The sequence below is a fragment of the Acomys russatus genome, chromosome 1, assembly GCF_903995435.1.
Source record: "Acomys russatus chromosome 1, mAcoRus1.1, whole genome shotgun sequence".
NCBI lineage: Eukaryota > Metazoa > Chordata > Mammalia > Rodentia > Muridae > Acomys > Acomys russatus.
The window spans coordinates 82,445,119-82,467,960 of NC_067137.1; the positions used below are offsets into that span (position 1 = coordinate 82,445,119).

Below are 22,842 nucleotides of genomic sequence, written 5' to 3' on the forward strand. Positions count from 1 at the left end.
TCCTCGCAAGTTTAGCCGACATTAAATACTGTTAGGAATTAAGTTATTTCTTCCTGTGAGGAACTCAGTTGTATCCACACTAATGAGATGATTTGTCTGACCATGGCTGATAACACACACCCGAAATCATCCCACAATGCTATGTGTGACTATTGTAGTTGTACTGTACACTTTCTTGTGCCGTTATTTACTTTGTAGTCCATCCCTGAAGACCTCTTGACTTGATAGCACTCCAAACCAGTGAGTTCTGAGGACAGACTCCTGTAGGCAGCATGAGCAGCTCTAAGTACAAAACTGTACTAACCTTCCTTTTGTGTTGGCAAGGATGAAGGGAAGAGGGAATGTGTGGACCCACTTCTGATGTAGGCGTGCTCTTACAAGCCTCTCATCTCCTTCTCCTTCCATTCTGTGCCCCTCTTTCAAGACCCTCAGATGCTCTCCCTTGGTCCAGTGGCTCAGTCAAGGTGTGCACTTGCCACCTCATCCCAGTAGGTTTTCTGCCTAATGTCTGGAATCCTGTGAGCGCCATTGTTCACCGGATAACCCAAGAGGCAGATCTCTCCTAATAAATACCTCAACCCATATATTTACTCACTAAAAACAATTCCTTGCTAATTACTAGCAAACTTAGACCAAGTAGGAAGTAATCTGATCACACGCCAGACCCGGTTGTGTTGCTACAAACTAATTTTAACTTTCAACATCACACAGCACATTTACTTACTGTATTCGCATTCTCTGAGTGTTATTCAAAACAACCATCCTCTCACTTTTGCATAATTGCAGATGATCTAATATTCTACACTTGATCTTAGCTAAAAGGTCAAGAAGCATTGATAGTTGTTCTAAATGTGTTACATATTAACACCTAGACTGTGTCACAGAAAGTAATGTATTTTATTTTTCTTTTTACATTTTATTTTGCTTCCAGAATCTGAATCTACATGGAAACAGCTTGAGTAAACTGAGAGATCTTTCCAAGTTAACCGGACTTCGAACACTGAACATTAGCTTTAATGAGTTCACTTGCTTAGATGATGTGTACCACTTGGTAAGAGCTGCTCTTCTGAAACGTAATGTTGAACCAAATGCACAGAGGCAGCATGAGAGCCTGGACCTAAGGGGAAAGGGAATGTTGCTCAAAGGAGAGAAACATTCAATGTGATATGAACAGGTTTCAGGTGTGAGGGGCACTGTGCTAATTAGAAGGCCTTGTTGTTTTTTATTATTTACTATGAAATAAAATTAAGATACATTAAAATAAACAATGCATATGTCCAAGTTAGAGCACTCCTTAAGATCCCTCACAGAAAGGGGGGAGTTTGCTGCTGTGCAGCTTCCTCTACCATCCTCCTAGACACTCTCACCACGTCTTTCCCAGGCAGTGCTGTCTTGCAAGTATATACTCCTCCCGTAATCATTTGGCCTTGCCACTTTAAAAAAAGGTGCATGCTATTATTGGTAACCAGTTATTTTGTCATGATTTTAGAGGCAGCATACAAATAGTCTAGAAAAACAGAAAGCATGCTATCGCCGTGTAGACATTGCATCTCTGCATTCCTCATTTTTCACCTCGGGAAGTTTTGGTTCTAGAAATCACAGCACAGAAGTTAATGCCATCTTTGCTGCTGTCTGTTGCATTGTTGCTAACAGTTAGAAATGTGAAACATCCTGGTGTGATGCTTAAGACAATTAGAAATAGAAACACACTAAATATTATGATATACAATTATGAAAATTTAGTTTGGACAATACATAATGATGGTGAAAATCCTAAACACAAACAAAATTATAGGAAAGTATAAATGTGCAAATAATAAAAAAATTTTCAGTTCTTTTTAGCCGTAGGCTTACAAATTCTCTCCAGATTTTTCCTTTTATTTATTTTTTTTTTTTACAAACGTTCAATAGTATGTTTATTTTACTATTGAAAATTATTTAAAACAGTGTGCATTTTAATATGGTATTGGGGATCAAACCTAGGACCTTGCACATGCTAAGTAAACACGCCACCACTCACCTTCCTTTTTCATTTTTATTTGAGACAGGTTCTCAACAAACTTCCTGTATTAGCGTTGAGTGTGCTCTGTAGAGCAGACAGGCCTTGAACTTCTTACCCTTCTTGCCTTGACTCTCAAGGAGCAGGATCATGGGCCTATGCCATGAGGCCCAGCTTTAGAAAACCATGCACCTCTAAAATAAAGAAAATTATTGAATAAAATTAAATTTGTTTCTAACGATGTACTCTGTAAGTGAAACTGTTTGAGCATTATAGTCAGAAACGTAGATGCTTGCCTCCTTCCTTCCTTGCTTGCTTCCTTGCTTCCTTCCTTCCTTCCTTGCTTGCTTGCTTGCTTGCTTGCTTGCTTGGGTTTCTTTTTTTTTTTTTTTTTTTTTTGTTGGCAACAAGTTGTCTTGCAAGTCTTTGCTTGCCTGTCCTCTTATAAAAAAGATCCTGCAGCTCTGTATTCAGCGAGGTGGGGGAACCAGGCTGTAGTCTCGAAGAAGGATTCACTTTGTGTGTGTTTGATCGTGACAGTGATCCACCACAGTCAAAGCCATAATCTAATTGAATAACTCATCTACAGCCCCTGTCTTCTCCCAAGTTTATAATCTGCCCTGGCACCTTTTCATGCTCCATGAGTAAAGGCCGAGCTGAGAATAGCTGGCATGACCCAGCGTGTTGTTACCGCTATGGCAGCGTGACCCTCGTGTCATTTTTCTGTGAGCATTATAAGAAAACACGTGATGTCTTTAAAGAAGCAGAGAAAAGACCTTGGTAACCCCAAACCCCGAGTCAGCATCGCTCCTACTTCTATGTACCGCAGTACAACCTTGAGTATTTGGACGCTAGCCACAACCACGTGATAACGCTGGAGGGATTCCGAGGCCTGCTGAAACTGAGGCATTTAGACTTGAGCTGGAACCAGCTGAAGAAGACTGGCGACGAGATCAACGTGCTGTGTAAACACACCACCAGCCTCCTCACTCTCGACATTCAGCACAATCCCTGGCAAAAGGTATGCAGCTGACGCCACTAGCAAGGCAGGCGCTCCCTCTACCACAGTGGCAGCCAGAATCAGGCAAGCCACCTCTGCTTCTCTCACGCTTCCTTTACAGCTGGTGATCTAATGAATCGCATGTTACTGTAAGGAAAGGCTTGAAAGCATTACTGCCATTTGCAAACCTCCAGAAAATTCATGTGTCTCTGGGCCAGAAGGCTTTTGTAATGACACACAAGAGTCAAGAATAATACGACATGGTGAGGGAAGCGTACCATTAAGAAGGGAACGGCATTGTATAATGTGCCCTAAACTCTAGATAGTAAACAAATAAGTTTTCCTTGCAAATTCCATTATTTATTCTCTTTAAAATGTAGACATCATATACCTTCGTAAACCTGAATCATAAAAGTCATGTCCTGTTATAGAAGGAAATTTGAGCACCATTTTTATTATTATTCATGTTGTAGCTTTAAGGCTATCTCCATGTATTTTAAATGAGGCCCAATTTATACTTTTAAGAATCTTTTTCATTGTTTCTAAAATGTTCACAGATCCAGGCACTGCGCTTGAGAGGTAGAAGCATGAGGGTTGCAAGTTCAAGGCCAGCCTAGGTTCTGTAGCGAGACCACATCTCAAGAATAACTACATAACACTTGTAAGGTTGTGTTTATTGTTTTAACAGTTCTACTAAAATGGTTCCATTAAGTGGACCATATTACCAAACTTATACCATTGAATTTCTTCTTTTAAGCTAAGTAAACCAATAATGTTTTGTTTTGTTGTTTTGTGGCCAAAGTAGACTTCTCGAATGGTCATTATCACCCTGTAGTCAAGTTAGACTCAAAGACAGGAGCTCCGTGCTGAATCCCCCAAGGAGCTCCCTGGCTTACTGCCCACATGATAAGCAAGAGTCACCACCGTATTACCCATAATTTTTTCACCAGACACTTTCCAATAGTTCCTGGGATCTCCCTACTAGAGCAGTAGACTCACACGCTGAAAAGGAAGCAGATGTATCCTTACATAGTTTAATTCCAACTCTTATGTAAAGAATTAAATTAAGTCTTTAGTTTCAGAAGCACATAGCAAGAAGAGAGATGTACAGTTTTCAGGCAGATGGAAAGAAAGGGAGAGCTACTCTCCCATGCCATACTACATATGATGTTCCATGAAAATTAACTTTTTGATATTTTTTCCCAAGCCAGCCACATTGAGGCTGAGTGTTATCGGCAGACTAAAGACTCTAACACACCTAGACGGAATCCTCATCTCAGAAGAAGAAGCCAGAGCGGCTCTGAAGTTCATTAGTGGAACAAAGATGACTCAGGTTGGAGTCAGTAGGGTACCATCCTCTGTGTGTGCATTACACTCGGGGCTTTGAGAGAGAAAGTAGCACAGTATCTACTTAGAATTGGTATTGTATATAACTGGCTGAAAACAAAGCTAACCTGTTAGCCTGTGGGGACAGAAAACACCTACATGATACAGAGAAAATCCTATACTTTGGGTTTTAGGGAGGCAGATTAGTGACAAACACTTATTTAGCTTGGGTTAGATGTTTGGTTTGATCCCCAATACTCAGAGACTGCTGTCTCAACCTCCTTTTTTTCTTTATCTTCTCTCATACAATACATCTGATAGCAGCCTCCCTTCCATCCCTACCTCCCAGTCTCCCCACCCTAAGACCCCTTTACCCCAGATCCTGGGACACTTGAATGTTAACCTCTTTAGCAATATAACAATTGGATTTGGATCTAATCAAAATGAAGGGAAGAAAACTTTTGTTGGAGATTTACTCCAACAGAAACCAAGGACTACAAACATTTTTAAGATGTGATATTGGCATCAAATTAGAAGACAGACAACAGCTCAGAGCAAAGACCCAGTAGTGACTCGAGCCTGTGGCAGAGTTTGATGGACAAACAGAACCTCCTATGCAGACAAAGCAGCTGCTTGGTACAAAGTGTAGGGGCAAAAGCATTAAAAAGTCCAGCAAGGGGCTAGAGAGATCGCTCCCTAGTAAAGATTGCAAGCTGCCCTTCCAGTGGATTTAGGTTCAATTCCCAGCACCCACATGGCACCTCACAAATGTCTATAACTCCAGTTCTAGGGGATCTGGCACCCACACACAGACATTTATGAAGACAAAATACCAATGCACACAAAAATAGGTTTTTTTTAAACTTGACTGCAAAAGTCAAAACCAAGAATGTTTTAGAAGAAAACATCTCTGTGATTTGTCCTTGTGACCACGGATTAAGAGATTATTCATTAGGAAGGAAACAATAGGCAGAACTATGAAAGAAGGGCCTTGTCTGCAATAAAATTGGCACAGCCTTTCCTTAAAGGATATTGTAAGAAAAGGAAAAAAAGATAAGTAATATGCCAGGGAAGAAAACTGCAACACAAACACCAGAATACAGTCTCTCTCAGTGTCCAGAGAATGTACAGAAAAAGACAACCAACTGAAGGGAAAACCAAAGAAGGGGCTTGAAAAGGCATCTTCTTGTCTAGGATATCAGAACAGCCAGCTAATTTAGAAAGTGATGCTCTACCACATTAACATTCAAAAAAGTGAAGGTTCAAACACAATAATCTGCCAATTATTCTTAGTCTTACAGATTGGCAAAAAGTTTCAGTTTCAGTCAGAATATGACATAGTAATTATAGTTGTTGCGATCAATTTGGGAAATGATTTACTCCCCTCTCTCTCTTCACTCCCCCCTTCTTACCCCCTCCCACTTCTGTAACATCAGAAGAAACCCTTGTGTGTATACAAGAGCCACAGGGGTATCCATAGCCTCGGACTCCTCGTTAGTGTTCAAGGTCAGCGGAGTCATTTAGAGAACAGTTTACAACAAGACTAGGGCTGTAGCTCAGCTAGTACCCAAGTACTTGTCTGGGTCGCAAAAAGCCTTGGGTTCAGTTCTCAGCCTAGCATAAACCAACCACGGTACGCCCATCTCTATCTCCAGCACTTGGTAGGTGGAGGCAGGTGACTCAGAAATTCAAGGTCATCCTAAGCCACAGAATAAGGCTAAGGACAGTCTGTGCTACATGAGACCTTGTCTGGAAAAGAGAGGAGGAAGCAGAGAGAGAAGGAGTCACAGGGAGGGAACTTACACACCACTGAGTGCAAATGAACAGCTAACCGGTGGAGCGTAGATGAGTTTCCTAATGTTGAGAAGGAGGAAGTTGGCGGAATACATAGTTTGGTTCAAGCAGTGTAAGGGTTGATGATGTATGTGGACACAAACAAGACTAGAGAGAAGGGAAGTGAATGGTAGACAAAATGCGGCAACAGGCATCCCCTCTGATGGAGGGTGGGAAGAGCCCTGAGATGGGACCACGGGAGCCTGCAGGACAGTGGTACTGTCTAGATCCTAAGTGTCTCATGGGGGCATTAAAGGGATGTTTAGAGTATTCTTGAAGTGCGTGTGGAAAACAAGAAAAACTGAGAATTAAAATGTATTTGGATTTGGAGGATATTTTAAGGGAAGGAAAATATTTTAAAATCATTTATTGGGTTTTTATTTTCCCCGAGAAACAAAAACTTCTTAGCTATGTATAAATGATCATCAGTATGTTATTTCTTTTATTCATCCTATTTTTTTCTATTTTACTAGTTAACCCTCTTACAGCATTCTAGTTCTAAAGAGGAAAGACCTCGGATGCTTAGTATATGGCCTTCTGCCAAAATCCTGACACAGATTTCAAAGTTAGGACCACATTTTCATCTGACTGGGAACTGGTACTTGAAGGTAAGACTCCTTCTACTAAACCTTGTTTCGGCTTAAACTGACCTCTGCATCCACCATTGGTGCAAACCAAGAGGAGGACACAGATGGACAAGAAACAGAAAATTTAAGAGAGAAACTAGCAAAGGAAGTCTTAAGGTGTGCTTTGTTAGCAAACGTCAAGTACACAGTACTGTTTTTAACTGTAGTCATAATGTTACACTTTAGCCCCTCAGAACTCATTTTTTTAAAACTTGAAACCTTGTACCCTTTGGCTGTTTCTCTGCCCTCACACCTCCATCCCCAGAAGGTATCAGTCTTCCCTGTGCCTCCATGAGTTTGACTATTGAGATCCCACATCTACTTGAGATCTAAAATTGAGTGCCAAGTTAATGGCTATCTAATTAAATGCATACCTTAGATGTTTTATAATTTTAAGTGGTCAATTATGCTTCAAATAAAGTTGAGAAAACATATAGGGCAATTTATCATTTCCAAGGTAACAACATGTACTGTATCTTTTCAGAAAGCACAAAATGGTTAGGCCAAGTTGTAGGTAGGTGTTACAGAGACTCGTCTCCAACTGTGGCTACTATGGAATTGGAGATTTAGAATAAAGGTTGGCTATAAACTTGCAGGGTAGGTTTTGACGCTAAGTTTTAGCTAACTTGATGCTCAGAGCCAGAGATCAGGCCAACACTCTGGAGGTAAGGGAATGGAAATTTTGGCAAGAAAACCAGGGAATTATCCAAGCCTCAGGCAGGGACAAGTCTCAGCCCCAATAGCTTCTTGCTGCATAAGGACACCTGACCATAATCAAAGTCATTGCTAGAGCAGACATGAAATATACCAAGGAAGCAGATAGAACCCTTGAAAATGGGAGAAATTGGCAGCATTTTTATTACATAGTATAGGTTGATGCTGTGTAGACTCAGTGGTAGTCCCAAGTTCTGGAATCAGAACGATGCCTTAAATGAGTCCCACGTGGGGCTGAGATGGCCAGATTTTGGTACTCAGCACTAACAGTGAGCCGAGCTAGAAAGGAGAATGCCATGAGCTGAAGTGGCCCTGCAGCTGAGGCTGTCCCCAACGGGACTTGCAGCTCTTCGCCAGCAGCTGTCCCAGTAACTGCAGGGAGAACCCAACTTCCACACCACCGTGTCCATAGCACAGTAAACACCCCTATTAGATTCCTGTCAAGCTTTAACTTTATCGTAAACTAACACTTTTCAGTATCGTTGGCTCCTCAAGGAATGCTAGCGTTTACTTATCGCATTTGGGTTGTCTTGTTAGCTCTTTAGATCTAATGATTTGGAATTTGTTGGCAAGATTCAGAAGTAACATGTAACATAAATTATTGTATAGATAACTGCCTTAAATTTAGATGGACAACATCTCTTTGAAATCACAAATCTAGAAAAATTGGAGAATTTGAAATGGGCATCGTTCAGCAATAATAACCTCTCCAACATGGAAGGCTTGGAATCATGCGTCAACCTGGAGGAGCTTACATTAGACAGCAACTGCATCTCAAAGATAGAAGGTAAGACGCCATAGCCACCAGGTCTCAAGCAGCTCTGTGATGCTAAGGACAGACTTTCCAAAGGGGAAGATGGCCAGAGAAGCTTCGAGAAGGCCTTGCACCAGAGTCTTCTGAATCCCTATAGATAGGACTGACATGGAACTTCTAAGCACAATGAGCCCCAGCAGATGACTGTCAACCCCAAGTCATCTTTCCTTTCTACCACAGGGGATTACCATCTGTTACCAGACCTAGTGTGTAGAAATGTAGAGATGAGATGATCATTAACATTTTTAGCCCTGAAGAAATGTATGGATGGGACTTGCTCTGGAAAAGATCAGATAGGCCACTTTGTTTTCCAAGATATGGAATTAGGATTATATTTAGAAATGTGAAGAATTTAACAAACATGAAAATTACACTTACTGGAAATTTAAAAATGGAAAATTCTGTATACGTCTTCTATGACTTCACTTGCAAACCAGTTAATCTGCCTTAATGAGGTCTTAGTCGTGGTGAGATGAGTATATGTGACTGTTTAAACTTTAATATCAAAACGTGGATCCTATGCTAAAGGGTAAAGTAATATTTCCTTCCTCCCACCAGGTGTCCTAGATTCTTCAGATCACTTTAGGCAGCACGCTCTGACATATTCTGAGTTAGTATTGTATACTCTGACTTGGCTTCTATCTGACCCTCACTCAATGCCTTTACTGGAAAAGAATTGAAAGAAACCTTCTGTGACCTGCTAAAAACTGTCTCATGGTCTCCCTTCCAGAAAAAAAACATTCTATTCAATATTTGATGGCCCCTTAGGCACAGGTTTTCACATGCCCCTTTTATGGATGGGGAAGTGGAGCAGCAGTTATGTACACTTACCATAGAATGCATTTGAAGGCAACTGTGACTCCGAAGTTCTTATGGCTCACTGTGGCCCTCAGGTGCCTGAGACAGGAGAGGTGTGAGCTGTGAAGCTGAGGCCAGCCTGAGCTACATATTGAGGCCTTGTCTTTAAAAGAGGGGGAGTCCCTCTTTTCAACTGCTCTCTCCCACCCACACGCTTCCCCACTGCCTGCAGTGCAGGGTGAACAACAGGGTTAGATGCTTCTGGGAAAGGCAAGCTTCTGAACTTCCTTCTAAAAACAACTGTAAGCATGTAATGTGAGAACTGGGCCAAATGGTTGTCATCAATGGGGCTGATTCCATAATTTCCAGAGTGTTATACTCTGGTTTCTGACTTGTAGTGCCTTAAAATGAGAGCTGGTGGCTGTTACGTCTTTTTTTTTTTTTTTTTAAGGAGAAATAAATCTATTTAGAGTTTTAATATCAAAATTTGATGTCCAAGTGGAACTTTCTACACACGGCTCTGCCCTTCTGGAACACAAAGGAAGAAATGATGGAACGGTGGTCATTGTCACAGATTCCTTAAAGATGTTTAACTTTACAAAAACAGAATCAGTACAGTGGCTAGCTTGTTCTGTTTGAAAGTAACCTGCCATCTGTCTGAGTCTGTTCTTGACTTTGCTGATTTCTCTAGGCATCGCCAGGCTGACTAAGTTAAGCCGCCTCAGCATGAACAACAACCTTCTCACAGGCCTGGAGAAGCATACCTTTGATAACATGCTTCATCTCCACTCCCTCTCTCTCGAGAACAACAGGATCACCTCACTGAGCGCCTTACAGAAGACGTTCACTCTGATCGAGCTATACATAAGCAATAACTACATAGCTGTCAACCAAGAGATCTACAACTTAAAGGTGACCGCCTTCCCCCTTCCAAACACATTTGCTGTTTATCTGTGCGACGGAAGCCATGCTCACTGCACAGAGTTTGTTGAAAACTATAAGGAAGAAAAATCTAATAACAAGGCTTCCTGAAATGCATTGGTGTTCATTTTATGTAAATACACAAATGACAGAGTCTGATACATTTATGGGGTAACTTTTTAACCAACATAAATGAGCCATGCGAAGTAATTTGTTTCACTGGGTGTTTTCATGGCACATGCCGTTTGCTCTGATCATGTCATCCATTTTACTGCCTCCCCTCCCTCCTGCTCCTCTTCCCTTTCCTCTTCTCACCCCCTGATACTCCCTTTCTGCCCTCATGTCCTCTCTTTCCACTAACTCCATACACGAGTAAAAGCACACAGTGCTTGTTTCTCTGAGACTATCTTATTCTCCTTGAACATAATGATCTTTAGTCCCTGCAAGTGGCACACATTTGTCCCTCCTTATGGTTGGATACTACAGGATATATACATACCACCTTCCCTCTATTGCTCACCTAGTGATAGGCATGGAGGCTGGTTCTGCATTTAGCTACTGTAACTGGTTACTAAGTAACTAGTGCTGCAAGAAGTGTGGGTGTTCAGATAGCCACGTAATCAGCTGGCTTCAACTGGGGGGGGGGGCTGTACACTCAGGGCCAGTGTATATATTAATTTTAACTTTATAAGGACCCCCTATGCTAATTTCCAAAGTGGCTGGAACAATTTACATCACTGTCGATCAAATAGAGGTGTTTCTTTTCCCTCATATCGCCACCAGTGCTTACTGTGGCTGTTCTTTCTTTTCTTTGTTTTCTTGTGGACAACATTTTTGATAACATAAAATGGAATCTCAATGTAGTTTTGATTTGCATTTTCTGTGTGTGTATTTTTGATGTCCACTGGGTGTATTTTTTGACATCCATTTGGGCTTTTTCACTGTGTTCATGTTCAACTTATGTGCTCATTCCATAGTTGGATTATTTGCCCTTTGTCTCTTGTTTGTTTGGGGTTTTCTTTGTTCTGGTTTTTGGTTTTCTGGATACAAGGTTTCTCTGTGTAGCCCTAGCTGTCCTGGACTTGCTTTGTAGACTAGGCTGGCCTCAAAATCACAGAGATCCACCAGCCTCTGCCTCCCTGTGTGTTGAGATTAAAGGCATGTGCCACCAGGTCTAACTGTTGCCCTTTGTTTTTTAATAGTTTTGAGATTTTTATCTATTTTTTTCTCTTAAACCAGAGTTTTCCCCATTCTGTAGGCTGTCTCTTCACGCTGGTCAGTGTTCCTTTTGCTGTGAAGAAGCCTGTTTAGCTCATGCAGTCTTGGTTGTCAGTCCTGCCTGTTGTTCCCTGGGCTTCTAGAATCCTACTAGACAATCACTGTTTCTGCTGACATTTAAAAACAGTCCCTTCATCTTTTTGCCTCTGGCATTTTCTAAGTTTTAGGTATTCACTAAGATTTTGACCCAATTTTAAGTTGATGTTACTTTGTTTTGGGTTCTAGATTTATTTAATTTTATGTGTGTTTTGCCTGAATGTATATATGCGCACTGTGTGCACCCCTGGTGCCAGTGGAGGCCAGAAAAAGAGACAATGGAGTCCCTGGAACTGAAATCACAGATGGTTGTGAGCCACCACGTGTGCCCTGGGAATTGCGCCTAGGTCCTCTGTGGAAACATGTGCCCCTAACAGCTGAGCCCTCTCTCCTGCCCTTGAGTCAATGCTCTTATGGGGTGAGAAATGGGACCAGGGTTGTCCTTCTACACATGGATCTCCAGTCTTCTCAGCACTACATATTAAGGAAGCCGTTCTGCCCAGAGGATCTTTTCATGTCTCTGTCAGGAACCAGGAGGCTGCATCTGCATGGGCCTGTTTCTGGATCTTTTGTTCTAGTCACTCGCCCACGTGTCTGTTTTGATCTGAGAACTGTGCTGGCCTTTGTTCTATTGTTTGTTTGATTTCATTCTGGCTCTGAGGAAGTCTGAAGTCAAGTGAGGTATCTTATTTTTCATGCTCAAATGTAAGAATGCAAACATTCTATGCTGGCTAGTTTTATGTCCATTTGACACAAGCTATAGTCATCTGAGAAGAGGGCACTTCCATTGAGAAATTGACTCCATATAATTAGGCTGTAGGCAAGCCTGTAGGACATTTTCTTAATTACTGATCATTGTAGGAGGGCCCAGCCTATTGTGGGTGGCCCCACCCATGGGCTTGTGGTCTTGGGTGCTGTAAGAAAGCAAGCTGAACAGGCCATGATAATCAAGGAGGTAAGCAGCAGCCCTCCATGGCCTGTGCATCAGCTCCTGCCTCCTGTTAGAGTTCCTGCTTTGGCTTCTCTCGATGGCCTGTGACTTGGGATATGTAAGCCAATAAACGCTCCCCAGCTTGCTTTGGGCCATGGTGTTTCATACCTAAGCCATCTTCTTTCTATGGAAAAAAAGAGAGAGAGGTTTCCTTCTTCAAGAGTTCTGAAGATTGCCAAACTTGGCATATTCTTTTAACAGCTCTGACCTCAGTATGAGCTCTCCACAATCATCTCTTGTGCCTTATCCATTTCTCTGAATCATTTTGGTCAGAGGCAACCTGGGTATCAGCAGTGTCGACAGGAAATAAGCCAGCTGCGGTGCTGAGAAGTTCCCGCTCTCATCTGAATACCTCCTACCCATACCTATTCAGGGCCGTTCCTTTACTGTAAAGGCAAAATTTCCCATAAAACTGGTTTTCCTACCTTTTTCTCTACACCTTTGTCACTGAGAATGCATTTAATACCACTATTCTAAAATGGGTAATGATCATCTAGCATAGAGCACAGCAATTATATCTTACTGTTCTGAAGGGAAGCCCTTGTACTTAAAGTATAATTAAAAGCACTCAAATTCTAAGAAATTTTAGATAATTCAAATATTAAAACTTAAGGTTGTCTAACCTCTAGAAAAATAACTTGCTGGGAGTATGATTTGCATATATACATAAATTAAATATATTATTTTTGTCTAGGGTTTATGCAACTTGGTCATTCTAGACATGTATGGAAACATTATTATATGGAACCAAGAAAACTACCGGTTGTTTGTAATATTTCATCTTTCAGAACTGAAGGCCTTGGATGGAGTCTCAATTGTAAGTTGTTTACATGAATCATAACATTTGATCCACAGTGCATATATTTGTATACTCATATAAGCGTTTTGAATATTGCTTTATCTCTAGTATTATGCTGAGACCCTCTCTCCCCATGCTCATTAAAATCTACTTCTCTAAAGCCCTTTTGGGATCTGGATTTTAGGACTCTCTCACTGGGCCAATTCTTACTAGTCTAGCATGAGACACAGAGGAAAGATGGCATTTACTTTTTTATAGTGACTTTGGTGCCTCCAAAGTGAAGAGTGGGCTCAGTAGGTAAGGCGCCCGTGGCAAAGCATGAGGCACTGAGCTGGAATCTCTGGATCGCGTGTAAAGCCAAGCAAGGATTCTGTAACTGTAACCCCAATGTTCCTATGAAGATGTAGTCAGAGACTGGAAAATCCTCAGGTAGCCTGCTGTACTCAGTGGTGAGAAAGATATAAGGGAAGGGTGGGCCAGTGCCAGAGAGTGCCCTCTGACCTCCATGTGCACATACCATGACACAAACACACACTCAAAAAAATCTTTTAAGTGAAGACCATGGGCTGGAGCACAGCTTAGTGATAATTTCCTAATGAGTGAAGTCCTGGGTTGACTCTCAAATAAACACTGTGACAGACAAGGCACAGGTCCATAAGGAGAATGGAAAAGGTCACACCATAGCACTGTCACTCTCTTAGGCTTAAGAACTGTTGGCAATCATGGAAGCTATATTTGAGCCAAGAAATGTAGTATGGCAAGATTTCTTAAGAACAGTTAAAGGAAAACACAGGACTTGGCGATGAACACCAAATCCTCATCTGAAGACCCAGGTTTTATAACTAGTAAGCTCCCGCAGGGTGCCCATGCTCCATGTAACATGCTGGACAAATGTGTGAAGGATGCGTTTTCCTCATGTACTGTTAGGTTACACTCATCAAACAAAAATGGGCATTCTAGAAAACTCTTGATGGTTTAGTCCTCTGAGACACTCTGAAGAAATTGCTAATTCTAGCCCCACATCTTTCAGGGTCTCACTGAATAAAACATCCTCATTCCAATAAATGCAAATTCTCTAGGATGTTGGGCTCATTCAGTCAGTAGTTTTCCCTAAGGGCAGGTCTTTACGTGGAGTCTTATGTAACTAGTATCGCATCTGCTCTAAATGTATTGGAACTCTTATTCCTCTTATTTACAAACTGTCATTCGGAAGGTGGCGTGAGACAGTACTTCTGGAGATAAATGTGTGGGGTCTTGTTCTATTCGGTGACAATGGGTATTATTTCCCTCTTCATATTAACATCCCAAAAGCTCAGCACCAATTTTATGATTCAATAATAGGAACTCTATAGGATATTATCGTCTGTCTCTGACCCTAGTTTTTATCTATTCTAATTTATGTTGTTCTTGTTGGATTTTGTTTGTTTGTTTTCCTTTGGGTTTGTTTTTTCGTTTGTTTGTTTGTTTTGTTTTTGTTTTTGTTCTGAGACAGTGTTTCTCTGTGTAACAGCCCTAGCTATCCAGAAACCCCCCCTGTAGATGAGGCTGACTCACAGAGATCTGCCTGCCTCTGCCTCCTGAGTGCTGGGATTAAAGGCATGTACCACCTTCACGCGACTTATGTTGCTCTTAGTTTTGACCTTTATTTATTTCTTATATGTTTCCTGCAAGCGGCTATAAATCCTTAGTAGAATGGGCTATGTTACAAATCTATAAATTAATAATGGGACATGAAGACTAAGTTAAGGAATTAGATTTCAAATTAAAGGAAATGAGAATGCTCTGAGTATTTTTCAGAAGAGTCATTACATATTCAGAACCATGTATTAATGTTTTTCATCTAAAGCAATATTTATGCCAGTAGAAAAAAATAACAGTAAAAAAGGAATTACCATGTTTGCCAGTGTATAAGACAACTTTTTAACACCCCCCCCACACACACACACAAAAAAAAAAATCCATGCCAAAGTCAGAAATCATCTTATATGCCAGGTCCTTACCTACAACTTGCTTCCCCTTGCTTCACATGCCTGGTGCATACAGTGGGGTATGCTACGGCCAAATTCCTGCTCTCTGTGCAGGGCTGGAGGTGGGTGGGAGTATGAAACAGGGAGGAGCAAGCTGCACACATCTTCCTAAACCTTGAGGAGGAGAATGTAAGCATGGATTAGATCTCTACCAGAACCCACCCATTCAACTCAGAGGGCTGAGCTCTTCTGGTTGAGCATGGAGCACACTTTAAAGAGGTAGTATAGGCTGGCACTGGCTGTCTTCCGGCATTTAAGAAAGCGTCTGGCTGTCTATGCCCTGCCTGCAAATAGACACGTGCCCGAGTCTACTGCACAGGGTGTGCGTTGGAAGGGGCATAGTCTTATACGGCAAGTATATTTCAACGCTATATTTTAACTGGAGAAGTTTGGGGGTCATCTTATATGCCCAGTCATCTTATCTGCTGGAAAATATGGTACTAAAATATTTCAGGGGCAAATACTGAAGAACTGAACCAGAAGGAAGTGACTTTAAAAATTAAACAGCTGGCCAGGTGTGGTGGTGCACACCTTTAATCCTAGCACTCAGAAGGCAGAGGCCAGCAGATATCTGTGAGTTAGAAGCCAGCTTGATCTATGTGGTGACTTCCAAGTCAGCCAGGGCTACCTAGCGAGGCCCTGTCTCAAAACAAACAATGAAAGCAGAAAGTTAAAACTTATGAGAAATACTGGGGAGTCTTGGGCCATACCACCCTAAATGCATCTGATCTTGGAAGCTAAGCAGTGTCTGGCCTGCCTAGTAATTGGATGGGAGAAATACTGGGAGAAATTGACAGAATTTATCAGCCATAGGCAGCATACATGCAAAGATGTCTACAAAGTTTGCAACTACAATAGAAGTGTCACAAGGGAAGTTGGGTTTACCTTGTTGGGTTCTTAACTTTCACAAAAGAATTTTAAAAGAGACTCACTAGTAAGCTCTAGGTTAACTTCATTAATGTTTAAGAGAAAACAACAGGAGAAGCAAGTTATAAATCTTGACAGCCATTGGGAGGAAGTATACAGAAAGGAAGAAAAGAGAAAGCCATGCCTTTTGAGTTGGGGCAACATGTTAGCAATGGAGGTCAAAATCTAGCCACATGGCAGAAAGTAGGTAAATGACAAATGGAGGCAGCACCAGAGAATAATCAATGAGACTCAAAATGCTAGAGAAAATATACTTAGCCTTTGGTTAGTGTCCAAAACAAAGTGATAGGGAAAAAAAAAAAAAAAAGAGAGAGACAGAAAGTTAGACTTTTCTGGTGGATAGACCTTAAAAAGATCAGCCTGAGTGACTACACTGACAATGTATTTCCTAAAGGAGAAGTGCATTACCTCATTAAGGGGATAATTATTCCTCCCAACAACTTCACACAGCTTTAAGTGAATGAACCTTCCGGAGGGGGTCATCTTTTGGAAAGGTAATTGACGAGTTCAGGTGAATTAACTCTTAAGGGAGGAAACAACAGTGTCTCCACTCAGGCCAGAGGCTGACTCCATGCTTTTGGCCAGGAGGAAATAGTTTTCCCTTAATGAGCCTCAGCAGAGCCGTGATAGTCTCCAAGACAAAAGGCCCCATAATGTAATATGAGTGGAAAAAGGCAGCTCTGGAGGATGACATGACCACTTTTAGACAGATTACATTTAATGAGACATTAGATTATCTGAATGGAAATATCAAGCAGGCAGTGGAAATCATGGGACTAAATTTGGATATGGAAATTTCATTCAGTTTTTCAGATTTAGAAATAACTTGAAGAGAGCTGATTTAGCTAAACTGAACACAAACATAAGGTTGTCTAAAGAGGAGAGTAGAGAAGACTACAAGGAAGTTTTGGTATAAGGCTTTAATATTTTGCTTAGGAAACCTAAAGTGAAGAAAGAAGGAAAAGCACTAAAAAGTGAGAGCAGAGAGAAGTAAAGGGTGAGACATGCTTGGTGGTGTTTGAGATGTAAGCAGACCAGGAACGGCGCAGGTCAAGGCATTAATGTTCACGGGGATCTCAGAGACATAATGTGACTTGCTTCAAGTTAGACAGGTCTTAATGTATATATTTTTGACTAAGGGAAGGTATAGTCTATGAAGAACTAAAGGGTTGTCTAGGTAGTTACAATTTCATTTTGTTTCATCTTCCTACGTATTTTTGAAAATGTAGGAAATTTAAAAATCATTTTGCATAAAGAGTATGTAGTCTCATTTCAAATATGAAGCCTTTGTGAATTAGAAATATAAGAAGGGAAAGTAAGTAAATGTTGATCAAATGACTTATCAGTTTTATCTAACACACACTAATAAATTACTGCACTTGAAATAGCTGCCTGGTTATAATATTTTTTCAGAATTAAAATTGGTTTCATTCTTTTCCACATCTCTTTTCTGGTGGTTTATTTCCTTGCTGGTAGTTTGTATTTTCACCAGATTCAATTATGTTCATAATTGCTGGAACATTTTTGTGAAACGTGACTGTCAGTAATTACTCCTCTCTATGCCATTACAGAGACTCTGTTGACTGTCTTTTTATGCTGAGGATTTTCTCAGTTCTTAACCTGATGAGAAATTTTTCTACTTTTCTCTGGACAATGTTGGGTCTGTTGCAGAGCAGAGGTTACCTGTCTCTGCAGCCGTCCCACATCCCAAGTAACGCTCCCCTGAGCGTGCACTGCTGACTTTCTTCAGCCTATGTAGATCTGTGTCTGCTGTGCCCAGGATGTGAGGACTGAAAGAATAGAGCAGACTACAGTCCAACGCTGAGGACAACCTTAGTTCAGTACAAATGTAACAAAAACAAAAAACAAACAAAAAAAAAAACAATGCTCCAAGGAAGGTTATTTGAGTTCAGAAAAACATGATCAGAAGAAAAATAAACAAACAAACAAACATGATCAGAAAAAAACATGTAAACAAAGGTCAGTAAGCACATACTAAATATTAACAGAACAGCTTTTCCCAGAACTTTCTCAGGACAGTCCAATTTAAACACCATTGCCTGGCACATACTCTAGATTATATCTGGGAAAGGACAAAAGCAAGGCAGAAGGCCATGTCCAGAGTTGAGGTGCACTGAGGACAGCCCTGCAGCACATCCTTTCACCAGACTGGGTTCTATAACTATGTCCCGACCTCCAACAAAGCTCAATGTGTCTTATAAATCGAAGGCAAATGTTTGTCACAGGAGGCATGAAATCGTGTGCAAGAACAATCCAGGGAACATAATGCACCGGAAGTAAAAGACTCTCTGCTTTGTTAACCGGGGCCTCTCTCGCCTCTGCCTTGTTAACCGGGGCCTCTCGCCACTGCCTTGTTAACTGGAGCCTGTCTCGCCGCCGTTCCCCAAGGCATTGCCCACCATGCATCGTTCTCCTAACCATCTTCTGGCCGTGCACCAGTGAGAAGCTGCTGGGCACCGGTTTGTTGTTGTCAGGTGGGAGTTAGAGATCCAGCCCGAAGATTGTGTAGTTCCCTAATGCCAAGGCCAGGGTAGGAGTCCATGCTTTCCAACACACCACTGATTCTGTGTGGCTGGGAGATGCTCCTTGTAATGTTCCCCATGGGCCTCCCCTGATTCATCCTGGCAGTGAGAGACAGGAATGTGTCGCTAATCATCCATAGGTCCCTTGTTGTGATAGACAGAAGTCACTAGCCAGGCCCACCCACCCCCACCATGTGGTCTTCAGTAATAAACACTTTGTGGTGAGGGTTGCTTTGGTTTGGGGTTGGTATTTTTCTGGACCACTATGCTGGGAGGGAATGTAAGTTTAGTTTCTCCTTCAACAGGGAAAGGCTAAGAATTGTCTTGCTTGTAGGCTGACAGTACTGAATAGCCCGTGCTGATCTTGGTGGTGGGGCCAAAGTTTACTTTCTGGGGCTTAGATAGACCTATTACTATCTATGAGTTTAACAGTTACTGTCTTCCTCTTTGCTTGTCCACTGACTAGAGACAGAGGGATTGTGGCAGGCTTTTTGTTTTCAGGCTTTCCAGCACCTAGTCCGTCATATATGGGACAAAAAATAAAATCAGGAGTGTTATTCCTCAGGCTCCAAAATCCCTAGAGCCCTGGTTTGTCTTGTGTTTGTTTTGCCTACCCAATGTGCAAGGGGCTGGGAGTAGCTGTTTCTACTGCAAAGAATACAGAGAAGTGTCTGTTTCATTGGCATCTGTAACCAGAGGTGTGGTCATCTGTAACAGAGGACATCACTCTCCAAATGTCCTCATAGGAACTGCCAGAAATTGAGAGTGCAAAGGATTTGTTTGGTGGTAGACTTACCTCTGACATGGTTGCCGAGCGACAAGGACACTCAAACTTTCTCCAAATGCAAGATCTAAACTGGACTTCATCATCCATCAGGTACAATCGCTTTACTGGGCTCACTTGCCATATAGTTTCATGTATAGTTCTGACCCTCTTTTCCAAACACACCCAATAATTATCCTAGTCTACCTCAGACACCAGTTGAAATGATGCGGCAATTTTTATTATCAGAAACTATGATTTAAAAGTTACCAAAGGCTTTTGTCTTTCACCTGGCTTTCTTTCTCCCATTCCTTTTACAACTAGTCATATTAGGGTTATTACTTACACTTGATGTTTTGTTGGTTTTTTTTTTAAAGGAATATCAAAAATGTAATTACATCTTAAGAAAATCATGAACATCAAAGTTAGTAAAAAGAAAAAAAAAAGAAAATAAATTGTTGACACCTTTAATTGTACCACATTAATTCTCATTGAATTCTTAGACGCAAGATAGGATGTGAATATGGAATTATTATGTCCAGGCTCTAGACTTGTCTAGCATGGCAATTTCCAGAGCCTCTCCAGTGATCCCACAGGCCACAGTTGCTGTTCTCAATTGAGTGTTGAAAGCAATGCTAGGGAGGCTTTCCACGGAGCTCAAAGACGTCTGGTTTCAGAGCTCATACTGTGCTGTCCTTCCTGTCTAACTCTCTCACTTCTTGTCACTTTGGAAATGGCCTCCTTTACATGTGTCCATGGAAGTTTAGGGACTGATTATCTTATGACTTCCTGTATCAAGTCTGCTTCAAGTTCATGAACTTGCATGTCAATTTGTAAGTAAATTGGAGATGTTTATTGTGTAAGTGTCTTCTACAGTAATTGCTTAATGGTAATATATACGGTTGGGTTTTTTTTTTTTTTTTTGTCATTTAAACATGTTTATTAAAATTAAATAAAATGATAGTGTAGATGAATATATTATATACACTGAAATAATATATCAACAAGAAGCTAAAAGTATATCCAAAATGGATGAATTTCACAAAGGTAACTATGAAGTCCAGAGAAAATATGTTTGTATTTCTATGGGTGCTTTGTATCCATGTGAGTCTATATACTCCATGTATGCAGGGCCCACAGAAGCTGGAATAGGATGTTGGATTCCCCCCTAGAACTGGAGCTACATTTAGTAGTGAACCCACCATATGACTACTGGGAATGGAGCTGGGCTCCTTTGCAAGCGTAGCCAGTGACCGTAAGCACTGAACCATCTCTCCAGCCACATACAAATGAACTTTTACTGGTATGAAAGTGTTGTTTTACATCCTTGCTAACACTTGTCTTTTTTAACCTTTGTCTTTTCGTTTCTTTAGTTTATTTTTTTCTCCTTGATTAATTTTATCCTCCCATTCCTCCATCCCTCCTGCTTTCACCCTATTTCCCTCCCCTCTATATGGTCATAGGCTATCAAGTCTCATCTTGGTAGCCTACTTATTCTTTCTTTGAGTGCCCTCAGGTCTTCCCACCCAGAGGAGGTGGTCAAATATTGGGCACCAGAGTTCACGTCACAGTCAGTCCCCGCTCTCCACATAACTGTGGAGATTGTCCTGACCATTGGCTAGATCAGAGTAGGGGTTCGATGTTTACTATTGTATTGTCCTTGGTTAGTTTGTGCTTCGTTTGAGAAGACCCCTATGAGCCCTGATTCTCCCATCATGATGTTCTTCTTGTAGGTTTCTAGGACCCTCTGGGTCCTTCTATTTCCCCATCTCCTATATTTCTCTTACCTAGAGTGCCAGTGGGATGTCCTTACATCTATGCCAATCTCCTGGTAAGTGAAGACTTTCATGGGACATGCCTTTTGAGCTAGTGCCCACTTATAAGTGAGTGTATAGCATGTGAGCCTTTCTGCTTCTGGGTTAACTCATTCAGTATGATCATTTCTAGTTCCATCCATTTGTCCTCAAATTTCGGGAATTCCTTGTTTTTAATAGCTGAGTAGTATTCCATAGTGTAAATGTACCACAGTTTCTTTATCCATTCTTTGACTGAGGGACATTTAGGCTGTTTCCAGGTTCTGGCTATTATGAATAAGGCTGCTATGAACATGGTTGAGCATATGTCCTTGTTGTGTGGTGGAGCATTTCTGGGTATATTCCAAGGAGTGGAATAGCTGGGTCTTGAGGAAGCCCTATTCCCAATATTCTGAGAAAGTACCATATAGATTTCCAAAGTAGTTGTACAAGTTTGCATTCCTACCTGCAATGTAGGAGTGTTCCTCTTTCTCCACATCCTCACCAGCATGTGGTGTCACTTGAATTTTTGATCTTAGCCATTCTGATGGGTGTAAGATGGAATCTCAGAGTCGTTTTGATTTTCTCTGATGACTAAAGATGTTGAGCATTTCTTTAAGTGTTTTTCAGCCATTCCATATTCCTCTGTTGAGAATTCTCTGTTTAATTCTGAGCTCCATTTCTCAATTGGGTTATTTGGTTTTGTGATGTTTAATTTCTTGAGTTCTTTATATATTTTGGATATTAGACCTTTGTCAGATGTCGGGTTAGTGAAGATCTTTTCCCGGTCTGTAGGCTGTTGCTTTGTTCTGTTGACAGTGTCTCCTGCCTTACAGAAGCTTCTCAGCCTCATGAGGTCCCATTTGTTAATTGCTGACCTTAAGGCCTGGGCTGTTGGTGTTCTGTTCAGGAAGTTATCTCCTGTGCCAATGTGTTCCAGGCTCTTCCTCACTTTTTCTTCTAACAGATTTAGTGTGTCTGTGTTATGTTGAGGTCTTTAATCCACTTGGACTTGAGTTTTGTGCATGGTGATAAATATAGATCTACTTGCATTTTTCTACATGTAGACATCCAGTTAGGCCAGCACCATTTTTCCATTGAATAGATTTAGCTTCTTTGTCAAAAATCAAATGACTATATGTGTGTGGATTCAGTTCTGGGTCTTTGATTCGATTCTATTGATCAACCAGCCTAATGCTGTTCCAGTACCATGCAGTTTTAATTACTATTGCTCTATAGTACAACTGAAGATCAGGTATAGAGATTCCTCCTGAAGACCTTTTATTGTATGAGATTGTTCTAGCTATTCTGTGTTTTTATTTTTCCATATGAAGTTGAGAATTGATCTTTCACTATCTTTTTTAAAATTGTGTAGGTATTTTGATAGGGATTGCATTGAATCTGTAAATTGCTTTTGGTAAGATGGCCATTTTTATTATGTTAATTCTCCCAATCCATAAACAAGGGAGATCCTTCCATCTTCTGATGTCATCTTCAATCTCTTTTTTCAGAGATTTAAAGTTTTTTTTCAAATAAGTCCTTCACTTGTTTGGTTAGAGTTACTCCTAGATATTTTGTATTGCTTGTGGCTGTCTTGAAGGGTATAGTTTTCCTAATTTCTTCCTCTGCATGATTGTCATTTGTATATAAGAAG

The 22,842-nt window shown here is 41.0% G+C and overlaps 1 protein-coding gene across 1 annotated transcript in view; it reads left to right on the plus strand.

The window, feature by feature from the left end:
* The window catches only part of Lrrc9 (leucine rich repeat containing 9), an 80,731-nt gene that overhangs the window by 36,448 nt on the left and 21,441 nt on the right, over positions 1 to 22,842 (plus strand). Inside the window, exons 18-25 of the mRNA XM_051147353.1 lie at positions 932 to 1,051; positions 2,829 to 3,020; positions 4,207 to 4,332; positions 6,632 to 6,766; positions 8,108 to 8,285; positions 9,802 to 10,022; positions 13,031 to 13,153; positions 19,379 to 19,509. Of these exons, the coding sequence (XP_051003310.1) occupies positions 932 to 1,051; positions 2,829 to 3,020; positions 4,207 to 4,332; positions 6,632 to 6,766; positions 8,108 to 8,285; positions 9,802 to 10,022; positions 13,031 to 13,153; positions 19,379 to 19,509 (1,226 nt within the window). The remainder of the gene's footprint in view (positions 1 to 931; positions 1,052 to 2,828; positions 3,021 to 4,206; positions 4,333 to 6,631; positions 6,767 to 8,107; positions 8,286 to 9,801; positions 10,023 to 13,030; positions 13,154 to 19,378; positions 19,510 to 22,842) is intronic.